The sequence below is a fragment of the Brachyhypopomus gauderio genome, chromosome 15, assembly GCF_052324685.1.
Source record: "Brachyhypopomus gauderio isolate BG-103 chromosome 15, BGAUD_0.2, whole genome shotgun sequence".
NCBI classification, from domain to species: domain Eukaryota; kingdom Metazoa; phylum Chordata; class Actinopteri; order Gymnotiformes; family Hypopomidae; genus Brachyhypopomus; species Brachyhypopomus gauderio.
In genome coordinates, this window is record NC_135225.1 from 10,203,255 (window position 1) to 10,227,786 (window position 24,532).

The window sequence follows — 24,532 nt, forward strand, 5'->3', positions numbered from 1 at the left end:
GTGTGTGTAGGCTAGGTGTGAATGAGTGGGTGAGACGGAGAGAGTCCGACGAGAAAGAAACGAGTAAAAGTAAGAAAAAGATCAAGCGCAGAAGAGAACAGGTGTTTTAAGAAAACATACTGCATAATACTGACTTTGCTGGATACAGTCACACAATAATGGAGGGTGAAGTAGACGAAGACGACGGAACCTTCACCACCATCTCGCTGACTGATGAGTCAGGTAAGGGCTCCAGACGGCCTGCCTTTGTGTGCTAGAGGAACAGAGTGGAGACCGGTCTGACTTGTGCTTCAGTGTGGCTACCACATGGGATTAGAAAGAGAAACTGTCTCAGAGTTAGTTGGGGGGGATCAGATAGATTTACTGCATTGTGCAACAAGATATATACACAAATATGCAAATACAGACACAGTAACAACAGTTTTCCCAGTTGACTGAGAAACTCATCTTGTACATTAAGGCAACTCGTGGGAAATGTGGTGTAAGTTCAGTAACACGTCCCCAGTGCATTAGAGTCATCTGAGCAGTAGAACAATACAATGTTTTCATCATTAATAAAATAAAAAAACAAAAACAAACTGGAAGGACGCTGTGGTGTATAGAGGAAAAATGGTGCCCTTGCCTCCCTTTCACTCACACACACACACACACACACACACACACACACAATGAGCTGAAGAGCAGAGAATTTGCTGACTTTGCGCATACAAAAGCCTCATGATAGCTTACTGCATGGCACAGCTTCACAAAGACACCAGCAGGCAAGAGCAGCACAGGTCTATCCTGCTCTAAATGTGTGTGTGTGTGTGTGTGTGTGTGTGTGTACCTGCCTGCATCTGTGTAGTACTGTCAACACAACAGTTGCTTGTCTTAGTACAATTCGGTTTCCTTGTTTGTTAATAATTAACCATGTTTACAATTGGTTTTACAATGGTTTGCATGCCTATTAAATATTTTTTATTAAGATATGTTGCCAATAATTAACCAGCATGCGTAAAAAGGCACACAAGCTAAACACAGCATATGCAATAAAAGAATCATGCATGACACTTTAGCCCTGAATGGTAATTGGGACATTTTCAGCCAGTTTGCCTCTCTACTCCCCCAATTGTACACACACACAAACACTCCCCCCCACTCTCTTTCGCGCGCACACACACACACACACACACACACACACACATACACACACACACACACACACACACTTGGAACTCGTAGCAGCAGCATATGGGCTCTGCAGAGCATGTGCCTGGTGCGGGCTAATCATCTTATCTGACCAAATAGCTGCAACCTGCAGCCTAGACGTGTTGCAGCTACCGCGCGAGGAGCACATTACTGTCCAGAGTGTGTAGTTGGCAAGTATTCAACGCATTGGCCAGTGTGCTTAGCACATAGCTCATTATTTCAAAACCTTGGTAGGCTATAAAGAAAATATGACTTTTAGCTAAAATCTATATATTTATCCTAATCTTTTAGCTAAATATACTATATAATAGTGTAGCCAGTAGCTAATACACTATAATAGTACATGTATGCATTTTCTTCTAAACAAAAAAGCGAGCGGTAATATAAGTCAGAAAAAATCCACAGCAAATAATATCCAGCGGTTTGCTCTCCCATCTACCTTAATACTGTCATTTGATGTTTCTGAAGTACGTTGTCTCCATCTACTGGACACAATCGGCACTACACTGACCAAAACACTGTGTGGGACGATGACGAGATAGTGGTGTCATCAATCGGAGATCCGCAGTGACGGTTTTACCTGTGCGATTTCACTGAGATCATATTATTTTATCTAACGATTGACAAGCGGTAAGACGAAGGCATTTTGTCTTTGATTGTAATTTTCTTTATTGACACTTGGTCAGAGCACTTAGGTAGTGTTAGCTAGTTAGCTCAGCTAGCCAGCCAGCAGTATAGCGTTAGCATTGTCCCAGTGTGCCACTAAACGTTACAGTGTGTCTATGAACGTTTCATGAGATAAGACGATTATTATCAAAACACCAATTTGTTATTTGTGCGGTCTGTGATACGTAGTTGGTGGCTACTTTTAAGAAACGGGAGTAAAACGGATGGATAGCTTGTTTAGCTAACGTAGCTCTCAACGATACGTACGTGGCCTGCAGCTGTCAAAAACACGAAAGCAGAGTTAGATAGGGAGCCGACTAGGAAAGACTAGACAGCGGATATTTATTATTTACTCCGGTATTCTGAATGTTATTCCTATACTAGATGTAGTAGCATTTAGTTAGCTTGTAAGAAATGTTAGTGCTAGGTTGTGCAAATACAGTTACGGCCAGCAGCTTCGGCTCTGATTTCCAAGTGGGAATAAAGTTAAGTTAGTTAACTTACAAGATAGCTGCGCTGTGAAGCTTCTTTCCAGTTGTTTGTCATTTTAACCCAAAATATGCCGATTACTACTCGAACAGACAATAGTAGTACTATTAAAGTAGCTCTTACGTACTATTAATGTGCTCGACAGTGATATGAGTTTTGTAACCTACATTTTTCATTCACCTTGTCTGTTTCAGCTGACACAGTTCCTGCAGCACTTCTTCAAAAACAGGAGAACCAATACTTCTCAATGAACTGTGAGATGGATGGTAAATTCTTTACTTTTATTACTGTTAAGGGGGTTGGGGCGCAATGTAGTTTCGCAGCTTTTTTTAGTCAAAACGGTGTTTTCCTTTTACATTTGTCCAACAAGGAGATATGGAGAATCAGGTTGAACTCGAGGAGAAAACGAGACTCATTAACCAAGTACTAGAACTCCAGCATACATTAGAAGGTACAACCAGCATGTCCTCTGTGTTTTGTTTTGGTTTTTGTCTCTTTGCATTCTCTATTTATTGCAACCTCTCCTCTCCTCTTTGCCTTCTGCGTTTTAGTGCTCACTGTTTTTCTCACTGGCACTAATAGCATGCTGACTGTACTCTTCTGACTCAGACCTACTCCAGCAGTTTTTTATGGCTCTCTGAGCAGTGTTCGTGATGCTCTATCATCCTAATGGATCCAATCTCCCTCCCTCTTTCTCTGCAAGACCTGTCTGCCCGCGTGGATGCAGTGAAAGAGGAGAACCTGAAGCTGAAGTCGGAGAACCAGGTTTTAGGGCAGTACATAGAGAACCTTATGTCTGCCTCCAGTGTGTTCCAGACCACAGACACCAAAAGCAAAAGGAAATAAGGCGTAAGGAAGATGGTTCCTCCCTATCCAGAACATGTCCACGCTCCCTTAAAGCCAAGGCCTGTGCACACGCCCCATTCTCCCATTGCGCGGTCTCTCTGCCTTCATCGTACACTCCTGTGAATAGACCAACAGTACCATGCTGAGCTCTGACTTTATTTATGCTTTGTATAGTTTTTTCCCCTCTCTCTTTTCATTTCCATTCATTTATCATACTTGCTGCTTGTGGAGGATTAACGGACTAGGCCACTTTCTTTGGCTGGTAGCTGGCTGTTGTATTAATGGAGGCATTTTACAGGCTGTGGTCAGATATCCACAGTCCTAATGCACATCAGGCTCCCTGTGTATCTCTAAGTGGCTACTCAACAACCCATTTTCTCCTGACCGATTGACAATTGCAGCATTTCCAGCGTAGGTCAGTGATGTTTTTGTTTTGGAGAGCAGTCCCAGAAAGACCCCTGCACTAATGTACTTAAAACTCTTGCTCTGCATAAGTCATCGTCACATGTGCAGAGTAAATAGTGCAGAGGGAAACACAGGCAAAATGTGTGTTCTGCACACCAGTGTGCCCGTTTGTCTATAATGTGTCATGAAAATGCATGAAGTCCCATGGGTAATATTTCAAAGAAAAATGTAGTGTAAGCTGATACTGGGATGAGTAAAAGAACCACAAAGATGACGTTCAATAAAGTCGTGTGACATGCTAACATACTCTTACTTAATACTACAAATCTATGTCATAAACTGGACTTAAAGAAAGGTGCAAGAACTTCAGGCAAGAGATAGAAAGGGAAAAGTACCTCAGCTATATAATTATCGAGGTTCAGATCAGTTGGGACTGAAGACGCTGTGTAATATAAATGGACTGCCTGGCTTTTCGTTAAAAGTGATATTGATCTGTGGGAGTGCTCTGGATCCTCTGGAGCATTTCAGTTATGCAAATCCTGTATGCTGTGCAGATCCTTTGACCTGTACACCATATTCACAAAACACAGGCAACAATTAGGTTTTATTAGACCGATGTCACCTGGTAAACAAAAGGTTACAAGGTAGTTGGAAAATTAGATTAAGATATTAAAAGTATATTAACTAATAAAAGTAATAAACATTTTCTGGACATTCCTAAGGAAGTAGAAATGTCATGGATTAACCTGCCCATAGTCTACATTATCGAGCGGAGGGCTGTATGTACTTAACATATTTCACATCATAACACTAGAGCTTCAAGGGTTAGAGGACACGGGTTGGTCATACAATATTATCATGTTATTTATTTAATGTACTTTCATTTTGTATGTTAACATTTTTTTAGGTATATAATTTGTGCCCACATTCAATGTAGATACTGCCTTGTGTGTAAATTTTATTACTACTATGTGTTTAACATTTGTTTTAATAAACAGTTTTTTGCTTTTGCACATTTGAGTGTATACACTGATATTTTGTATTAAATATTTATTTTCAAGAGCAATGTTAAAATGTACAAACATGTAAACAAAAAGCTTTCTTTGCAATGGCAAAACTATGGATGAGAAAAGAAAAACAAAACAGAAAAATGGTACATTGCTCAAGATATCTTAAAACCAAAAGTTGAAAACATTTCCTACGTGAGAGTTGAGGGCTTGCCGTAAGATGTTTGAACTGAGACTGTATTCACAGGTGTTTAAGTACAGGTGTCCACCCCTCCCATATACACTGATCCACAAGATGAACCTGCATTTGAATTGCTCCAATTTCAGGTGTTCTTGCTTTACCTCAAACAAAGCCAAACACCTTTATTCAAATGCACTGTGAATACAGATTTGGACCCTACAGGTCAAGCTCTCTCACCCACTAAAAGTTGTGGCTAAATGAAAAGCAAGATCTTTAAATGTCCTACATCAAACAATTCAACTGCATCGTTTACAAACAATAAATATATTCAGTGCACGTCTTTTGATCAATAAAGTTAAACATAAATTAAAAACACAAAACTGGTGGTGATTTATTTTAAATAACTTAATGAACAATTTCTTAAAATATACTTGAACATATTTCTTCCTAAAACATCCTTTTATGTCACAGTAGTTAAGCTTAAATAGCAAAAACTGGCCTCAAGGCTAACCCTTCAAATAGAGTGAAAATACAGCAGTTTTGAGGGTACGGCTAAACCCAACCCATAGGAACTAGTGGTGGGGAGGAAGACTGAACTTTGAACTGTAAGGAGCAGGAGAAGGAGCTCCAGTGAAGGGGTGGGGCCTGTCGACTTTGCAAAGCCAGGGGCATGCAGCATTTGGAAGGCAGGGAGGGCAAGAAAGAAGAGAGGAAACAAGCGGAAGGAAGGAGAGGCCGTTCAGTCCTTCCGTACTCTCCTCTTCCTCACGGCCTGTTTGTGTCCGTCTCCAGTGCTCTCAAACTCCTCGTCAGCATCCTTCATCTGCAGGAAGGACACCAACTCAGACACTTACATTCAAGTAAGAAGCAAGTGGTTCACTTTAGGTCATTTCCAAGCATGGTTGTCTGCTGACATTTGAGCTTATGCTGGCCAGTGTTCTTCACATCCTGTTCCTAACAGCATCACACGCTACACAGATTAGACATTGCTCTCCAACACACTCCACTGAACCCTTTCTTCTGTTTTTGATTTGATTTTTTGATTTTGATCGATCTTCTGGAGTTGTTGTATGGCTGTTGAAGCCACACTGCTGCCTTGCAGAACTGCTGTGGCGAAATACAGCAAAACCACTTTCACCGACACGGTCTTACCTCATCGTCTGATGGTGTGTCATTTGACTTGCTTGCCTCCTCTTCTTCCTCCTCCTCTTCCTCCACAGCACCTCCTTCAGCTGTAGCGCTCTCCTCTCCAGTCTTCACCGGTTCCTCAGCTGAATGACACAGATAGAAACTTCAGTCAAAACAAGGAGCAATTGAGAACTAGTCAAGTTTTCCTTGGTCAAATTTGACTACCATTCTTCACCATCTCTATACTGACCGCCCTCTTCAGCAGCCTCTTCTGATTTGCCTTCATCCTCTTCCTCTCCTTTTTCCTGTTCTTCATCTTCCTCCTCACCCTCCTCATCCTCGTCCTCTTCTACATCTTGTGTCATGGGTGGGTCAATTTTCTTATAGATGTAATCATCAGACTTCTGCACGCACAAAGAAAGGTGAATGGAAGCAGAAAAAGAGAAGAGAGACTAGCTGTCATGCACAGAAGCAGCATAACAATGTACAGAAGAACGTCATGTGTTGGAAATATTATTGTTTCATACTTTCAATACAATGTTATTTTAACTTCCCAATGCAACCAGTCCCCTGCTGGAAAAGTCCTGACTAAGCTCAGTAGAGCAAGTAGGGTGAAAAATGTGTCCACGTTAATGACTGTGTCCGGGGGATGGGCCTCACCTTAGGCCAGCAAAAGAGCACAGCCAGGCCAATGGGCAGCCCCACAGTGAGGACATACACCACCCACAACCACGGCCTCTCCTCCGCAGCCTGCACCAGCTGACTAAACACTCCTGGCTGAGAAGGGAGAGAATTGGGGGAGGAGAAGAGGGGAGAGAGAGAGAGAAAGAAGGTAAGGGAGAGAATGAAGGAGAGGGAGAGAGAGGAAGACAGGGGGAGGTAAAGAGAAGGAGAGAGGGAGAGAGAGAGATGAGGATAGGAAGTTTTGCAAGAAAGTCTTTACAACGATCATAATTTTTATATTTAACACATTTCCTTATTAACTAGATTGAGTAACCATTCAGCTGTCTTGCCACCAGTTCCCAGGCTGGTTTTACTAACGCATATGTGCTCACCTCATTGGCACTAGCCACCAGTTTTTTGAGGCCCCAGCTGTCTGCAGCCCAGCGATCCGCCACCTCTTTGTCTGCAGTGATGATGAAGTTGTCAAAGTAGATGTCAGAAGTCATGGACCACAGCTCAAGCCCCACAGCCTTGAACGATGCCATCTTAAACGGCTCCAGATCCTCAAAATAGTCTGGGTTCTGAATCTTGCGAGGACTCCACACCCCCTGTGTGCACACAAACCAGTCAGGCAGTCACACACAGAGGCAAGTCTGTAACAGACTGCATATCACACATTGTGGGCCGCCCTGTGTGTAACTCGCCAGCAAGTCTATGGTGCGTGCATTGCCACATGGTTGCAGTTGCATGTAGCCTGTCAATAGTGGTCAGCTCTCCTGCACATTATCAGAGAGCACTAGCATGCAATGTATAGCACAGTTTGTGTTTTCATCTAGCCCTTCACCCGTGGACAGCTACTGACCACAGGACCACTACTGCCTGGATTCTTTTGGGTTGGCATGTCTGCAGGACCATTAATGTGTCAAACCTCCAGCAAGACCACTGTGACTTCTGAACTTGTGCCAACACGACCCATTTCCAACACAACCCTGTCAGTGTTGATACTTTGTTGAGAATGGTCCTCCAAATTATATCCAGTCAGCAGAGGTCCTACGTTCATTAACTGACCAGTGATGAAGAGGGTGGAAGATGGCTGAGGAACTGTATGTGACAACATGAAGACTATCATAGGTACCTACAATATATAAGTCAAGGAATCCCCAATAAAGCAGACAGTGACCACAAGCAGAAGGCAGGTGCTCAAAAAGTGACTGGAGTGACCTGTATGTCTAAATAAGTCTTAGGAATTAAGGGCCTGAATGAAATCAACCATTTGAAGAAGAAAGAAAACAAACAAAAAACCCCATTGCCATGCCATGTGTGTCTCCTGTGCCTTTGACATTTAAGGTGAATCACACCTTCAGTCTGAGTGACCCTTACTACTGTGATTCCAAACCCTCGCAGCGTCACTTCAGCCATCCATTCTCCACGCCTGCAGGGGGCAGTACCTGGTAGTTGGGGTTGTCTATGAGCGGGGCCTTCCACTTGCCCTTGTACTTGGGGTTATTGATTGCAGGGGGCTTCCACTCCCCACACCCGGGTGCTGTCTGACACGCTGGGTTCGGCACCTGAGCAGCCTCCCACTCCCCATCCATCTCCTCATCCCTGACACAAGAAACATGTCCATTTATTAGATTTGACCCATGTGTTCCACTAGAACCTGCCAACACAATTACAACAGCAGCGGGGTGTGGACGACTGCACCCAGCCTCTGCCCCCTGTGCTCTTTTAGCAAACTAACTGTAACTTTGTCCTCAGGGTTTTCATTTTAACAAGTGATTCTACACCATGAACAGTTTAACCCTTACAATCCTCTGGTTAAAGTTCACACTTGATAATACAACACCTAGAAATGACCACTAGCAACGTCAGGGTTCACGGCGAGGACATTACCAGTCATCGGGTTTCTCCGCTGTGGGGTCTGGCACAAACTCAGGCTCATCATCCAGCCATCCCTCCGGCTTCATGGCACCAGGATCCGGCACAGTCGCCGGTGCGTCCTCATCCCTGTGGAGAGACAGAGAGGTTGACTGGGGTTTGGCAGCAAACAGACATGTTTATTTGAAAATGTCGAGAAAATTAAGCAGTCTGACATTATTCTACGACCTAAAAACTACTTGACTATCTGTCCTTCATGCTTCCTTCAACATTTCCCAACGCCCCTCCTCTTGACCCAAATGAATATGACCTTACCAATCATCAGGCCTGATTGCTTCTGGGTCAGGGATCTTGGCTCTCTCATCCCAGTCGTCTGGTTTGGTGTCTTTGGGATCATCAATCTCTTTAGGAGGGTTTACTGGTGGAATCACGTCTGCCAGCAAGCTTCCTTTGCCGACACTGGATTGGTCGATAAATATCTCATAGCTATTGTCCGGGTTAAGAACTGATTAAGAGAAGCAAGCAAATGCAAATATTATACCAGAGTTGTAAGATGTAAGACCTACTTTATATGTATCCACATGAATTCACTGTAAACCGTAAACAACCAAATAATTTTATTCAGATTTGTTGGAATCCTATTTACCTTCCTTCTTTTTTACATTATTCCTTTGCTGTGTATTTGGTGCTTATAAAATAGTACACTCACAAAATATGTCAGCAAAGTAGACAAAGCACCCACCAAGAGTGTAGAGATGAGTCTTCTTGTCAGTGTACACCTTCCTCAGGTCCACGTCAGGCCGCTTTGCGTGTTTCTCCTCCAGATCTCCATTCATAGGGTTCTTGTGTCTGAAGATGAAGTGTAGTTTGTAGTCCTCTCCACATTTATCTGGCCCAAACATGATAGTGTAGGGGGTCCGGTCATGAAACTGCTCCTGTCAAGATCCAAAGACCCAAAGTCAAGATTCACTCTGCCTGTAGTTTAGGGATCCCCCCCAAACATGTAAAACTAAGCAGACATACCAAATCCAAGCTGGGGGAATCCGACAGCAACTTGATATAGGCACCCCCGCAGTCAATGCCATCTTGAAAGTTGACTTCATACCTAACAGAAATTATCTCTGGTATGAATAGAGCATATGCAAGTAGGGAAAAGCAATACTGAATTTTAAATACCTAAAGGTTTTATTATTTATTTTTAAACGTTTTGGCAGATGCTCTTGGTTTGAGTAACTCAAAAACGTGCTTTGTGGTCTCTATCAAGCATCATGCTAGCATCAATATCAAGAAAACCTTCAGACTACAGTGCTAGCTAAAGTGGGAAAGAGAACAGTTGAAGGTATGTTTGTTTTTTAAGTGCATTTTAAGTTCTTAGTGACTCAGTGAAGACATCAGTCTTTAAAGATGGCCAGTGTCTGCTGTGGGATGAACAGGTTGATATATAGGCAATATGTAAATGTTCATGACATCAGATGAATAGTGATTTCAAAATGGTTTGCTTATGTAGCATAGATTCCATATATGAAATACATGGACTTTATGACTTTCATTATACTATAATCTATAATAGAGTAGGAAGTCAGAGTTTGGAAAATCATAGGAGTTATTGAAATATCTTTCAGTCCACAGAAAAAAAATGTAATCCATAATGTAACCATTCCTTTTTGACTTTCCATTCCTTTGGCTTTCACGGTGTTCTATGACCCTGCACACTCTGGTTAGTGTGGGAACCATCAGACCTCGCCATACAGACTGTACCAATGTATCAGATGACACACTTTCTAAAATGTATTTAAAAAAGTCCACTTAATAAGCACTGACCAAGTCTTATCTAGGACAGTAGGACACCACAGAAATCCAAATACAGTAGCCTCTCCACCCCTGTATCTGTGGGAAATAGGGTCAAAGCCCCCTGTGGGTGTCTAAAACCATGGAGAGCAGTGAAGCCTAGCTACATGTTGTATGTACACATACAATACATACAGAACCATGTGAAATTCTCATTTATAAATTAAGCACAATAACTCATTAACAATGATAACCAATAGTGATCACCATAACCATGATAACCATAATGATATATTTATGCACTCATTTAACGTATGAAGTGCATTGTATTTCTCTAATTTTCTATTTAATGTTTTTAGACCACAGTTAACTAAGTTTGCGGTTAATGAGATTGCAGATACAGGGAGATTACTGTACTGTCTTAAAATGTGGTTATAGTGGTTTATAGTTCAGGAAAAGATTTCCGTACACATGTCTGCATTACGAATCTGAGGAAGGATTTGTATGTAAAGGAGTAATGGTTAAGAGCCACACACAGACCCTTGCTGACACACTGATGTGTAAACTTTCAAAATCTGTGTTGTGTGGCTCTGTAGAGCAGTGTGTAAGGTAAATGCTGCTTGGCTATCCTGTAGTGTTAGTATCTAAAATCCAAAACGGAGCAGTCTGAGGACTGGCTGTGAGAAGAGGTATGGCATTACACCTTCAAAGTACTGCCACAGGTGATCTTCAACTAAAGTTTTTATTCTCCATCTTTGTTGAATTCTGTACTACTGAGACTTTCTCCTTAACGCTTGTTTAAACATGGATGCTACCTCCTAGCTCACACATTAACGTTGCATTGAAGTATGTTGGCATGGCGCCCACACATTTGCAGAGGTTTGAAGCAGCCTGAGCCATCAGGAAGCCCCATTTTCTTTATCAGTTTAATCAATCTCATCGATTCTACAGGTTGCTATGGTATCTAAGTACTCCACTTACTGGACAACGAGTGGCCTGTCCTCAAAGACGTAAGGTTTGTTCAGGAGAGCTGCGATGGCGTGGTGCTTAGCGCGGGACTTCAGCACCAAGCCCATATCACCAGGTACCTTATTCTCTTTCAGGTTCTCCACCTCCCACTTGCCTGAAAGCACACAGTAACATACCCGCCGTGTCTGAGGAACACACATCATTACAACAGGAGAATCATTTACTTCTGATACGCTTCTGTAAAAAGGGGTATGTCCTCCAGTGTTAATTTCGTTGACGACTACTTTGTCATAGTTTTCGTCAACGAACCTTTTTTTCATGACGAAAACGAGACGATAACTAAATAAAAACTATACGAAGGGATAAAAATAATGACAAAATTAATGGACATTTTCATCAACGAATAAAAACGAGACGAAAATATTGGCCAGCGACGACATCCAATCAGACCTGATTTAGTTTAGTGAAAGGTAGGGATAAGTTAAGAAGAGATCCAACCGTAACTACTTTAGCGTACACGGAGAGGCGGGACAAACCAGGTAACCATCCAATCAGTACTAACGTCTTCACATCGCACAGAACCCGGTAAGACCATACTAGATTGTGAAATTAACTCAACAATGTCAGCAGGGAGAAAGATAAGAGGTGATATATGGACACATTTCTCCTTTGACTTTGAGAAAAAGAAGAAGGTGTGTAAACCATGTGGGACGATGATGTCAGGAAAAATACGACAAATGAAACGACATCTGCGGGCTATGGCATTGCTGTTTTTACGGAACCCAGTTTTATATAGAATGTAATATGTATTGTTCATAACAAACTCCGTATGTTTTCAGGTAGAGCGGGCCTACTTGTCATCAATGTTTTGTTATTGTTATGCTCAATAACTATAAGTTCAGGTCAATAAAGTTGTTTGGAAATCTGTTTTTGTATATATTGCACATACAAATGGTTAATAAGTTTCATTTTGTGCAAGTCTATATAATTACTATTACACCATTTATATTTTAGTCAACTAAATTCTTTTGATAATTAGTCGACTAAAACTAGACTAAGACTAAAAACAATTCCAATGACTAAGTTATGACAAACTAAATGACATTAGTCAAAAGACTAAGACTAAAACGATCAAAAATTGCTGTCAAAATTAACACTCCTAAGTGTTAATCCTAAGGCATGTTTTTAAAACAAATTTCAAACAAATGTTTTTAAAATAAACTCTCAAACAAATGAGAAATTTAAATATAATACAATGACAGTACATTTTGGTTTTGTTTGCCCTTGATACAAAAGCAAAACAGACAACCTTTTTTTTATCCATTTGCACCAAGTTACTGACCAATATCTTAAGAGTAAGGCTTCAAAATGAGGGGGAAAACATTCTAACCAATCCGGTGAACCACTAATGTTTACTAAACTAAGGCCAAAAAAGGTGCTGGACTATGAAAGTAAACGGATGGTTTATTTTATAGAGGTACCAGCTCCATCTGAAAATGCAGTAGAGGCAGGTGCTATAGAAGGTCTGCAGAGGCAGGTGCTGCTATATAAGGCCTGCAGAGGCAGGTGGTATCCACATGGGTCTGGTGGCACTGACCATGCATTAACGGTACCAGTGAGGCTGGGTGTGGCCTTAGACCCTGAGGAGGATCCAGCATGGACCTGCTTTGTTGGGGAGTGCTTGATGGTGTAGAAAAAATCCATATGGAACTGGAGGCAATAAGTAAGCATGCATTAATGGTGGAGGCAGGGCACAGCCTTAGTCACCAGGGAGGCCTATGTGGGTTTACACTTAAAGAGGAATGAAGTTAGCTTGGAGCAGTCCAGGGCTGGGATGCCAGACCTCATTGTTCAGCCTTCTGGAGGTGCTATGGGCTTAATTCAGCGAAACACAGACGAGGGGAGGTGCCTGATGACACTTGTGAAGAGCGTGCGATGTTGTGGATTCTAGTATGAAGTGAGTGGGCCTCGCCATATGTGAAACACTAATGGCTTGGAACAGGATTTCTGACATCTTGTCTTGTGTGTAATTGCAGTAGTGGTGCCAGCAAATGGGAAGAACAAATAAACACCACAAACAGCATAAACACAACTGTCCAGAACACACCAGGAAAACTCACCATCGTACTTAGCAATATCTTCATCTGCATCCTCTTTCATTGTCTTAGACTTTGTCCATCTGTACGATATTTAAACAAACACAAAATTGCAATGCAAAATGGAAGCAGCACTTACATGTGTTGTAAAACGTGTAAACCTCAGCCTCTCCAGAACACTCAAGTTAGCTTAGTTCTTAGCCTAGATTCTTCCAAACAAATCTCTTTCAAACACAACAATTACTTATGTAAGATTCATATTGGATTACATTGTAAAGCTAGCCATTTAAATAAACAAAATTATATCAACAATAAAATGATAAAATGCTACAAATTACCATACGATTTACATAATCAACTGCTACAGACATTGACAAGTAAGAAATAAAGAACAAGGCATAAGCTATTCAATCAAGACTTCCATATTTAAACAAGCCAATGATCGTGTAGTTTCCCTTCATTTGTATACATCATTAAGAATAGGATACTGCTTCACAGAACCATCCCACACTGCAAAAAAATATGTAGTCTTTTTTGTTTTATACCTAAACAGCAGGATTTCCATGAACGTAATGGCGAACATTTTATCTGTACACATCGCCCACTGGGATCCAAGAGTAACCCAGTTCTCCTACACTATAAAAAAATGTTGGTGGTTAAATTACACTGATTTCTATCCCTGAATGGAGTCTGGGCTTGAGGCTGCACAAGTAGAGCTTATTTATGGAAATACCGCAAGGCAAGAGCTCATTTCCCCACCACTTTACACTTTAATAGACCTTTGACGAAGCACATCATTCTGGTTGGTGTCATGCCCATATTAGAAACTCCGGGTTACTGTAGCCTAAATTAAAATATGTAAAACTAGAAAACTCATTTACCACCCTTTCATGCACATTTATCTAAAAGCAAGGTCAGTCAAAACTTCAGGTTCCTTCATGAAACCTTTTAAAATGTATGTGGTCGTGCTGTTAGAATTAAAAGTGGCTTTTATCTGTGATATTCTTTATATTTTAAGGTGGGGCTTTACTGTACCTGCTAAGGGATCCATCATCAAACGACTCTGAGAAAAACACGTCTCCAGTTGGAACAGGAGTCTTATATGTCACCTGTGTAGATCAAGAACATATGCAGATGTATGAAAATGCAGACCTAAATGTACTACTTTACTGTTTATAATTTAGACAGAAACTTAAGTCAGATTACAATAATTCAATGCAATCTGCAAAAACTATGTAGTGCAGTGGATTTAACATGCACCAAACCACAACTCATTTTCTTATTAATAAAAGAGAACCTTTAACCTCTGACCTGGAAGGAGACATTGGCGTCGGCTTTTATTTCACTGTCTGTCTCAGAGTCCACTTCTCCATCCTCCTCCCCTCCATCCTCCACTCTTGCCTCTTCATCATCTTTCACATCTTCCTTTTGTGTCCATGTTACCATGGCGACTGAAAGCAGCACGAGGCACGTCCAACCCCACCGCAGCTTCATCTACACTTGAACAAAGGAAAAAATGCCACTTAAGTGCCCTGTACTACCGTAGTTCATCTAATACTGGCGAGAAAACAAGGCCCAGCATAATTATTTTTTCTATGGACCGAGCGACAGCTGTGTGGCGCCTCCTAACACTGCGTTACCTAGCTACCAAACTAATCGTTGCTACATTCAGTTTGAAAGCGATGCAAATTTACACAAATGTTGCAACTGATCGGGTTATGTCTTCTTCCGTTTGATATGCACATTTTCCAAATAACTTGTAAAGTGCGCACGCGAAAAGACACAGCCAGCTAAAGATTGGCATGACAGCTATAGATAACGTTACCACTCAAGTATAAAGCTGCTCAAGGCTATTAAAAAATGTCAAATATTGTATGCTTAACTATACTGTAAGGAAAGGGGAAGACTGTTTTATACCCCTCATAACCCAAGTTAATTCATAAATGTTGTGTTTGTCATGAGCCACTTAATTAGCTAGCTAGGATAGCTAGCGAGCTGTGCGCGTGTCACGCGAAATATGAGCCTTGGGCGTTAATGTGGTTTCATGTTATTTTCCATGAATAGAAAACTTAAAAATATTCAGCTAGTTAGCTACATTTCATTCACATATTAAATTGCTTTGCATTTAAGTAGCCGGCTAATATAACTAGCTAGGATAACCTGCTAGCTACGCCCGCCTATGTAGCTTGGTAGCATATAAAGCAAGATACCTTAGGAGCGCTAGGCTAGCTAACGGTTTTCTGTATAACCTTTTTCGCCTCAGCGTAATCTACAATTCTTCTGTCAGTATTTATTAAAACACATTTAATTGGTTTAACTCTCTACTATAGATGACTGTATATATAAAGATACTTAACATTAACATATTTAGTAATATCTTTGTAAATATCTAGACTAACGGTTAAGGTAAAACAGTCTTCCAGTTCGAATGAAGCTCTTCGTGATGATGCTAACCTAGCCGCGGTAGCTAATAATAACCTATTTATATTAACCTGTTTGTGGTGTTTAAGAACAACGAAACCGTTACAGGTCTTTTCCCCCCACTCACCATTTAAAGCCGAAATACTATTTTCAAAACCTATGTTTACTATGTTTGACACGAGTCGTCCTGCTGTGGGAAATCCAGTTTAAATGGAATAACGTTATCGATAGTAGAAATTGATCGACAGAGCGGTAGGGCTATCGCGTCCCGCCAGCACCATGGCACGTTTCATTCAAAATAAAAGACCCTTCCTCATAATGATGTCAAAATATAAGACATATGTGAGTCGAATAAAGAAAACCAGTTTAGTGATCTGAATAAGATCCACGGCTGAATAAAGAAAAGAAGCAAGTGTTTGCTTCTCACTGCTCTGTGATATCTTTTGTCATTCTGTAATTATAAAATAATATAAATATAATTATATCTATATCAGTAGAATTTGTAGTAATCATGTAGTATAATACAGATAAATTCATACAAGCCATATATTGATGCTTAACCCTTGTATAGTGTGCTATAAAATAATAAATTATTATTGTTGTTGTTATTATTAAATATGTGGACACCCCTCCTAATTATTTCAGGTATTTCAGGCACACCCACTGCAGACAGATGTATAAATTAAGCATATATCCATGCAATCTCCAAAAACCAACACTGGAAATAGAACAGATCGTACTGAAGAGCTCAATGACTTTAAACATGGCATTGTCGGTTTGTAAAGTTTCTGATCTATCCCAGTCATCTGTGCTATTACTGTTAAATGAAAGGCTGGCAAGTAGATGAATGGAGCAGGTAAAATATGTCTTCAATTTGTCTTTTGCAGGTAAAAATAGTTTTTTTTACTGAAATGGTCTTGATTAATGAGTACTAGTTGTATAAGTTATTATGGTCAATACATTGATCAAAGGGGAGAATGTGTGATTAAATTAATTAATAATTCATATTATGAGGAATGCAACATCCTACCGAACACAGAGTAGAGCATAGAGTGTAACAATGTTGACACCTGACCATCACACTTATATGAACATCATTGCGTATAATGTAAGGTCCATAAAGACATAGTTTGATAAGTTTGGTGAGGAAGATATCCACTGTCCAGCAAATAGCCCTGAGCTCAACCCCAATGAACTCCTTTTGCATGAATTGGAGTGCTGACTGTGACCCAGGCCATCTTGTCCTGTGTTAGGTCAGTACCTGACCTCACAAATGCTCTTTGAATGGGCACAAAATACAAACTCCAATATCTTGTGGAAAGCCTTAGAAGAATGGAAACTGTCATAGCTGCATAGAACTGGTTGGCAGGAAGAGCAGCTCTGTATTAATGCCCATGATTTTGGATGTCTAACAAGTTCATATAAGTGTGATGGTCAGGTGTCAACATTGTTAAACGCTATGGTCTACTCTAGGGGTACTCAAATAGAAATGATGACGGGCCAGAAATAGATAGCCCGCGGGCCGGATGTGATCCGCGAGCCGCTGTTTGAGTATGGGGGCTCTACTCCGTGTTCAGTAGTTCTCTGTGCATGTCTTGTTTGTTTGCTGGTTGCTACTTTGTGTTCCAATTATTATTGCTTGTTTTCTGACTGAGATTTTGTCCCCTTGTACTTCCGCGTGGGTGCATGTGTATGTGTGTGTGTGTGGGGGGGGGGGGGGGGGGGGGGTGTAGACATACTGTTGCAAAAAGCTCTGCATATGCATATATTCTTATTTGATTATTCTCTGTTGTACATATTACACCAGGTGTTGTGTTTTGTGGTCAGCTAGGTTGTTTTAGGTAAGTAAATGTGTTTTTGTTTCCTCCTGTTTGTTGTTCTCCACCAGGTTTGTGAGTTGCTCCCCTTGTACAGTTCAGGTTTTGTTAGTTTATTCCTAGTTTCACCACTGACTTGTGCTATGATCCAACATCAACATGTATGTAGCAACATACTTTGAACAAATGAATTAACATGAACAAACATTTTATTGTCATTGTACATAGTACAATGGAATTATGTGCAGTACTCTGATGATGAACCTTATGAAATGAGATAAATGACACAGACCAATCACTTAAAGCAGCAGATAACAACAAAGTGCAACAGGGAATTTATTAATGTGCAAAATAGGTGCATTTGAAATATTAGTGCATATCTGTGCATACAATCATACATAGACAGAGAATGCTTTCAATGGTGCGTCTATAGATGTTTATCAGTGACTGCTTGAGCCTTCTCAGAAAGGGGAACCTTAACTGGGCCTTCCCCACCAGGTGGGAGTTGTTCAATGTCCAGGTAAGATCAGTTGTAATGGACTAGTACCAGATGTATATGCAGGTATGAAATATGATATTCAAAGGGACAAAATGTGTGATGAAAATGTGTTAGGTAAGCTGAATATTACAAGATCAATATATGACTTTGTTTGATCAGCATACAGAGAGGAGGTTAGTTCTGGATCTTGGATCAGAACAATAATCGTTGATCAGCATACAGAGAGGAGGTTAGTTTTGGATCTTGGATCAGGACAATAATCATCTGGTCAACATCAACCAGACCAAGGAGCTAACAGTGAGCTTCAGGAAGTAGTGTGCATAAGCCCACTACCATTCATGGGGTACTCTAGAGATGACTGGTACATCCTTCAGAACAATTGGTACACTCTCACATGGACTAAAAATACTGGATGTGTGGTGAAGTAGGCCCAACAGAGCCTCTTCTCTATCAGAAATGTGAGGTTTGGTATGCACCCCCACATGCTCATTTTCACCCTGTTCTGTTGACAGCACTCTGACTGCCTAGCACAGAAACGGTTCCATTTTCAACCAAATGCTCTGCAGAGGGTCATATGAGCTGCCCAAACATCACAGAAGCTGAACTACCATCTATCCTGGAATTATACCCAAGTGCTGTTTTAAGCTGTTTAAGTCAAAGAGGATAACAACTGAGTCCATCCACCTAAGCCACAGTCTTTTCTCACTACTGCCATCTGGCAGACAGAATTGCATTATGAATTCCAGAACCAACCAGTTCTGAGACAGTTTCTTTCCTCAGGCTATTCGGCAGCAGAATAATCAGTTTGCACTGCACTCACACAACACATCTAGAATTCGCATGTACACCTCCTCCCTCCTCCTCACCAAATATGACCTTTACTCACTCCACACTTTATTGCTTACTACCATGTATGGAAGCATACAGAGTAATGCACACTACCTACAAACAAGCAACCTATCTGCAATTTCCTTCAGGATCAATAAATTATTATCTGTTAACAGATTTAGGTTAGGTGCTAAACCCTTCATATCAAATACCACCCAGGACAGTGATTGACAGTATTAACATCCTGGACTGGTATGGCTGGGTGCTTTAGCAGCAGGACCTAGCAGATCAGAGGAGGTTTCACTATAGATATCCATAGAAAAATATAAAAGAAGATAAATGCTGTCAAACAGAATAATCACACCATGACAAGGTCCTTTGAGGACGGGAATCAGTTTAAGAACTGATCTGTGTATACAAGTGATTCTTGCATGAGGCCCACTATCATGTTGCATGACCCAACATCTTATGTCGATCCCAGACTAATGTCCTGACTTTCGGTGGAAGAATTTTCTGCCATAACTTGAACTTCATATTTCCCTCAGTGGTTGCAAGTTGTCCAGACCAGTGGTTGCAAGCTGTTTTTGTTTTGTCCAAATGTCAATTTATCAAATATCATCTTGCATCTAATTTTTCTGGGGAATATTGGTCCAGTAGTGCTCCAAGTCCATGTGGTATTTAGCCAACATGAAATGTTTATTACTCCTATATTATTTTTGTCTGTTTTTTTGGAGGGGTCTGCTGTTCAGTGTTTTTTCTTATTGAAAAGACACACGCGCAAGCAAAGTAGACATGTGCAGAACCTCAGCTGTCACATGTGGGCTTCATCACGTGTTTCATGCTTTTATAGCATGCACTATATTGATATTTGCAGGATGTCCAATCGGAGAGTAGCAACACTCTTCTATCTAAAAAATCCAGATCATTCCAGTGTTAACAGCTTTTTGTTAAAACAGTCAGTGATATTTCTTCTTCTCATGTGCATATGCTTGAAAATAGAAGAAGAGTTTATACATTTGATATTGTCGAAGTTATGTAGCTGATTCAAGTTTGAACCAAATCATCAGTTCAGTTTCTTATTTGGTTTCGTGTGAGTCATGGTTTTCAGTGATATAGTAAAAACAGATGGTGCCACAGTCCTGACAACACTGTGCACTAAAAGGCCTTCTCCCAGCTTCCTCAACAGTGAGAATTAAAATTGAATTTCCTCTACTAGTCTCCTGTTCATGGGTTACTGTTGGTCATTTTGATTGTTTTCTGGTTTAGTTGTGCTGAAATTATTAAATTACAGGGAGGTTGCTTAATGTTGAATCCACTCTTAATGTTGATGAAGTTTATTAGCTATGAGTTATTATTATTAATGTGTACATCTAAGACTTGCACTGTGGTTAGGATGCCCATAGTATTTTGTTGTCAGATAGATGAGTCGACAGAAAAATACCATCACTGCTCAGATCTTGTCTTGGCTCAGTGGCGTATGATCTGAACACTGTGTTTCTCCCTAGGGACAATGGTTGATAGGAGTGCCTTAATAAAATGACTCCTCAATATGTGTTTGTACAAATATTGTTCAAAACTTCATTAACACAACTTTGAAAGAAGAAGAGAGAAGCTGATACTGCTGTAAACTTAGATTCTGAAGAGCCACTTTCCATCATATTAAGGAATACGTCATGGATAATACAACTACAAAGACAATAAATCTGCACAGTTGCCAAAGATTGTATGTCAGGTTCAGCATCGTGTCGGTATTCTGAATGTGCAGTCCCTATTTTCTAGTTAAGGGAAGGAATTTTTGCTTGGAAAATAATGGTGCATTAAAGCCCAATAACCGTAACTCAGGCGGTCACAAAACAGTGTGCACAGATGGTAGCGTATAAAAAAGCAATATCCTCGTTTGCATGATAGACGCATCACATTTACTTTGCTTTACGCCGCCTGTTGGCACTAGGATACAACTGCACCAAACTGAGCTGTCAACTTGCAACATGACCCGGAGGAGAAGTGCATCGGCCATTTTGGGATAGAAGGGGCTTTTCTGTCACCACGTGAGGGTGGAGGGAGTCCGAAAAGGGGAGCAGTCGAGCCGAGCGAGGATCCGAGGAACAAGGGGCAAGATCGGGGAGACGCAGCTACTCACCCACACTCGTTTCACATGTGCTGAACCCGAGGAAATACTGTTTAGCTACTCTAAACGATGCCGACAGTCACCCTGCCGCCTAAAGAAAACGCTCTCTTTAAAAGGATTTTGGTGAGTTCGTGCTGATTGCTGTAGCTGATCTGGTGTTACCGGTACAATGTGTGCATGGCCTCTCCATTTACTTCAGCTACGAGATCGACATAAAGTGCAGTGCTGGTGGAGTAAGCTAACCTTAGCGGCCGTGCTAGTGAACGCATGATGATAAACACTCCCCGGCCCGGGATATACTCGCTGTCAAATGGAGGTTAGCTAGCCGGCCAGCTAGCGTGCGCTCAACTTACTGTTCCCAGTTAGCTAGACATGTAAGCCCAATTGAGGCAGTCTAGCTGCCTTTTGTTTATAAAGAGACATTTTATTTACCTGGTTATATATATATATATATATATATATATATATATATATATATATATAAACACAAACGCGCTTTCAGAACGTAATAATTTCACCTACACTCGTTTATTAAAGTTTGGTCGTGATGTCCTGAGTCACCACACCAGTTAACGTTGCCTAGTGATCGTTAGCGAGATTAGTGTTGAGCTCTCTTAGCTCGGGGTTAGCTTGGGGAAGCTAGCTGTCTTGGTAGTCGGGATTTGTAAAGCCAGCTAACGTTAACTTTTAAAGCCACAGAGAAAATGCAGTAGTAACTTTATATTTTAACATTTTGACGTTACGCTCGTATGTTGAGGCAGATAGTCGACGGGCTAACGTGCATGTTTCACTGAGGCGGAGAAGTTCTGTTGTGAAGGTTAGTTAACAGCAACGGCTCGGTAGTTTCTACATAGATATCTAGTTTGTAGACTATTCTCAGCCCCACATTTCGTGTACTTTTTGACAGTGATATGCTTTCGGTATGTTTAAACATTTGACGGAAGTTCTTGCCACCCGTGTTTCACCACTTTAGTTTAGCTTGTGCGCTGTGGCGTAGCTGTTACTGAAGGGGCTAGTTAGCATTAGGCTAGTTAGGCTAACTGCGTTACTGCTAACGGACCGGGCCTGCTAGTAGGACGAGACTTTTGTTTAATCCGTGTGCTAGATAGCTACTTGCGGCCGTTAGAGCACATTTACACATTTGAAACGGATCCATAAATCGTTGCAATTTGCATTCTTTACACTGTGCATAACTTTACGTGATTTTTTTTGCGGGCCGTTAACTACCTGGCGGAGGTGTGGAGAGTGTAGCCACTAGCGTACTCACCCAGCGCACGTTAGACCTGGTGGATGAGGCGTGAACTCGGCCAGGCTGTAAACGTGCTGCCGCCTCAGTTCATTTCATTTAAATACTAATTTGCCAGACATTAAGGCCTGTTGAAAAGACATGAGAGTAAAAATTGCTTAGGCATTGTCTAAATGGGAAACGGACAGCTAAGTTGGCTCCAACCAACCGATAAATCGAGTAAACATTTTAATCACAAACTTGAGTGTGAAAATTAGACTTGCAGTTCTGCATCATCCCATAACGATTCAGTAGAGCAGGGAGCACAATTAGACGTTTTCATTGAGCGTTGATAATATTTTTAGTTTGTTTTCTCGTATTAGAATTGGATAAATACGACAAAATATGTCGTCAGGACTAGCTAAAGTGCATGCGATATACGATGCGTAATTGCTAAGAGTTTACAATATCCACATTTTTTAAATTAGGCATTTTAAGCTGTTTGTGTAAAGACTTTCTCTGAATCGATGCGTGACTGCATAATTTGACAGTGTGCATAAATGTTGAGTTGTGGGCTTCCTGAATTCCAGGTTGGATTCAAGTTTTAGGCACCTAGTTCTGCGTAGTATAAAGCAGTGTAGGATCAGGATTGTGGATCAGTTGTTTTAAACATAAGCTGCTTTATTTTTTTGTCAAACTTCAATTGCAAAAATACCATACTGTGGTTAGTTATACAGCAAGAGTTGCTATATTGCATCATATGTAGATTGACAAATTTGGTTGGATCTAGAAGCAAACCTTCTTTATGACCCCTTGGCACAAATAAGCACCAAAAATTGTACAAATAAATACATGGAAGCGTTTTCAGCTTTTTAACGCGTCTTTGTGTTCATCTCTGTCTAGCTTGGGACTGATTAGTAAATAATGGTGCAGGTGCTGACGGGTCTTTTATGGTTTCCCTGTGGTACTTGCATTGTAGGGCACGTTCTGCACAGGGTTGGGTGAAGTTGCATATTGTTGCTGCCCCAGTGTTGCGATACACAGTTGGAATGTGCAGTTTTGGTGAAGTTCTGTTGAAGCATGCACTTAGCTGAACTTTTAAGTAAGTGTGAATAAATGAAAAAAATGTCAGAAGAGAAATAATGCTGACTGCCACTCACAAGGTTTAGTGTTCTACTTTCAAAGCCAGTTTGTGGCTTCAAGTTGAAGCATAAAATGTTTTGTGGTCACTTGTATGTGCCGTACCAGGATGTTTTAACACATGAATATCCGAGTGTCATGCATTTTATGCATTTTGTACACTTAATACACTTGTATATGCTTAAAGTCTCATGGAAGACAAAGTTCCAGACTATTCTCGGTCCTGGCTCCAAGATGGTGGAACAATCTTCCATTAGCTGCTAGGACTGCAGAGTCTATTGCTATCTTCAAGCGTAGACTGAAAACTCACATGTTTGTGGTGTTCTTACCAGAGCACTAACTCAGCTGATACCACTTGCCGTTGTTCTGAAATTGCCATTGTAGTCTGACTCAATGGTGTCTTGAATTCTGGCCTATCCGTACTGTTACCTAGGATGTATTCTGTGATCAGAAGCAAAGCACTTTGTAAGTCGCTCTGGATAAGAGCATCTGCTAAATGCCGTAAATGTATATTGTATGCATGCTAATGCAATTTACCTGGTTGGATATGCCAGTATGACTCGTGTGTGTTTTCCTTCTAAATGTCCTTTGTTTGTTTGCTAACATTTTAAACCTAAAAAGCAATGCTTTAATGATCCATATTAATTAATTTGATTGTCCTTTATCTCCTTATTTCTAGCGATGCTATGAGCATAAACAGTACAGAAATGGGCTGAAATTCTGCAAGCAGATTTTGTCCAACCCCAAGTTCTGTGAGCATGGAGGTAAGACACTGGCATTGTCCTTCACCAAGTTTGTTCGGACGCTCTGTAACGTAAACATTGCAGACTGCAAAGCTAGAAGCTTCTCCATCACACGCATGGGCGTATTAGCAAATAGTTCATGCTTTTGTGATTGTCATGTGCACCTGAAGAACTTGTACTGTAAGACTCATCTAGGTGCCATTACAGCCCCATGAAGTGTTTTTAATTATATGCTCTCTGGATGAGTAACATTATATTAATGCATTGCTTGTGTTTTCAAAGAATTCAAATGCAGCAAAGCTTTCCTTGCAAATGATTGGCATTTGGCCCACATGCCTATTAGGGATGCACCGAAATGAAAATTCTTAGCCGAAACCGAAAACCGAAAATGAGGAAACCAAGGCCGAAAGCCGAAAACCGAATCACC

General features: G+C 40.9%; 3 protein-coding genes across 9 annotated transcripts in view; 2 read left to right on the top strand and 1 right to left on the bottom strand.

The window, feature by feature from the left end:
• Positions 1 to 4,607, top strand: scoca (short coiled-coil protein a). 4 transcript variants are annotated; one of them, XM_076975374.1, is made up of 4 exons: positions 1 to 222; positions 2,538 to 2,609; positions 2,714 to 2,794; positions 3,047 to 4,607. In XM_076975374.1, exons 1-4 carry the CDS (start codon positions 159 to 161, stop codon positions 3,187 to 3,189), a joined length of 360 nt encoding a protein of 119 aa, XP_076831489.1. In that variant the 5' UTR covers positions 1 to 158; the 3' UTR covers positions 3,190 to 4,607. The 4 variants fall into 4 exon arrangements, with proteins under 4 accessions (XP_076831489.1, XP_076831490.1, XP_076831491.1 ...); XM_076975375.1 differs by having other exon boundaries at positions 6 to 222; positions 2,717 to 2,794; XM_076975376.1 differs by lacking the exon at positions 1 to 222 and adding an exon at positions 1,668 to 1,818.
• On the bottom strand, positions 4,187 to 22,384 carry clgn (calmegin). 4 transcript variants are annotated; one of them, XM_076975372.1, is made up of 15 exons: positions 22,265 to 22,384; positions 14,616 to 14,798; positions 14,340 to 14,413; positions 13,329 to 13,387; positions 11,221 to 11,362; positions 9,475 to 9,556; positions 9,194 to 9,386; positions 8,767 to 8,956; positions 8,467 to 8,580; positions 8,022 to 8,178; positions 6,966 to 7,181; positions 6,571 to 6,687; positions 6,146 to 6,314; positions 5,935 to 6,053; positions 4,187 to 5,605 (listed from the first exon to the last, which is right to left on the bottom strand). In XM_076975372.1, the coding sequence occupies exons 2-15, from the start codon at positions 14,796 to 14,798 to the stop codon at positions 5,522 to 5,524; spliced, it is 1,899 nt and encodes a 632-aa protein (XP_076831487.1). In that variant the 5' UTR covers positions 22,265 to 22,384; the 3' UTR covers positions 4,187 to 5,521. The 4 variants fall into 4 exon arrangements, with proteins under 4 accessions (XP_076831487.1, XP_076831488.1, XP_076831485.1 ...); XM_076975373.1 differs by lacking the exon at positions 22,265 to 22,384 and adding an exon at positions 15,853 to 16,011 and having other exon boundaries at positions 6,161 to 6,314; XM_076975370.1 differs by lacking the exon at positions 22,265 to 22,384 and adding an exon at positions 15,853 to 16,011.
• The window catches only part of naa15b (N-alpha-acetyltransferase 15, NatA auxiliary subunit b), a 12,354-nt gene continuing 8,678 nt past the window's right edge, over positions 20,857 to 24,532 (top strand). Inside the window, exons 1-2 of the mRNA XM_076975369.1 lie at positions 20,857 to 21,120; positions 24,042 to 24,126. Of these exons, the coding sequence (XP_076831484.1) occupies positions 21,067 to 21,120; positions 24,042 to 24,126 (139 nt within the window). The 5' untranslated portion in view covers positions 20,857 to 21,066. The remainder of the gene's footprint in view (positions 21,121 to 24,041; positions 24,127 to 24,532) is intronic.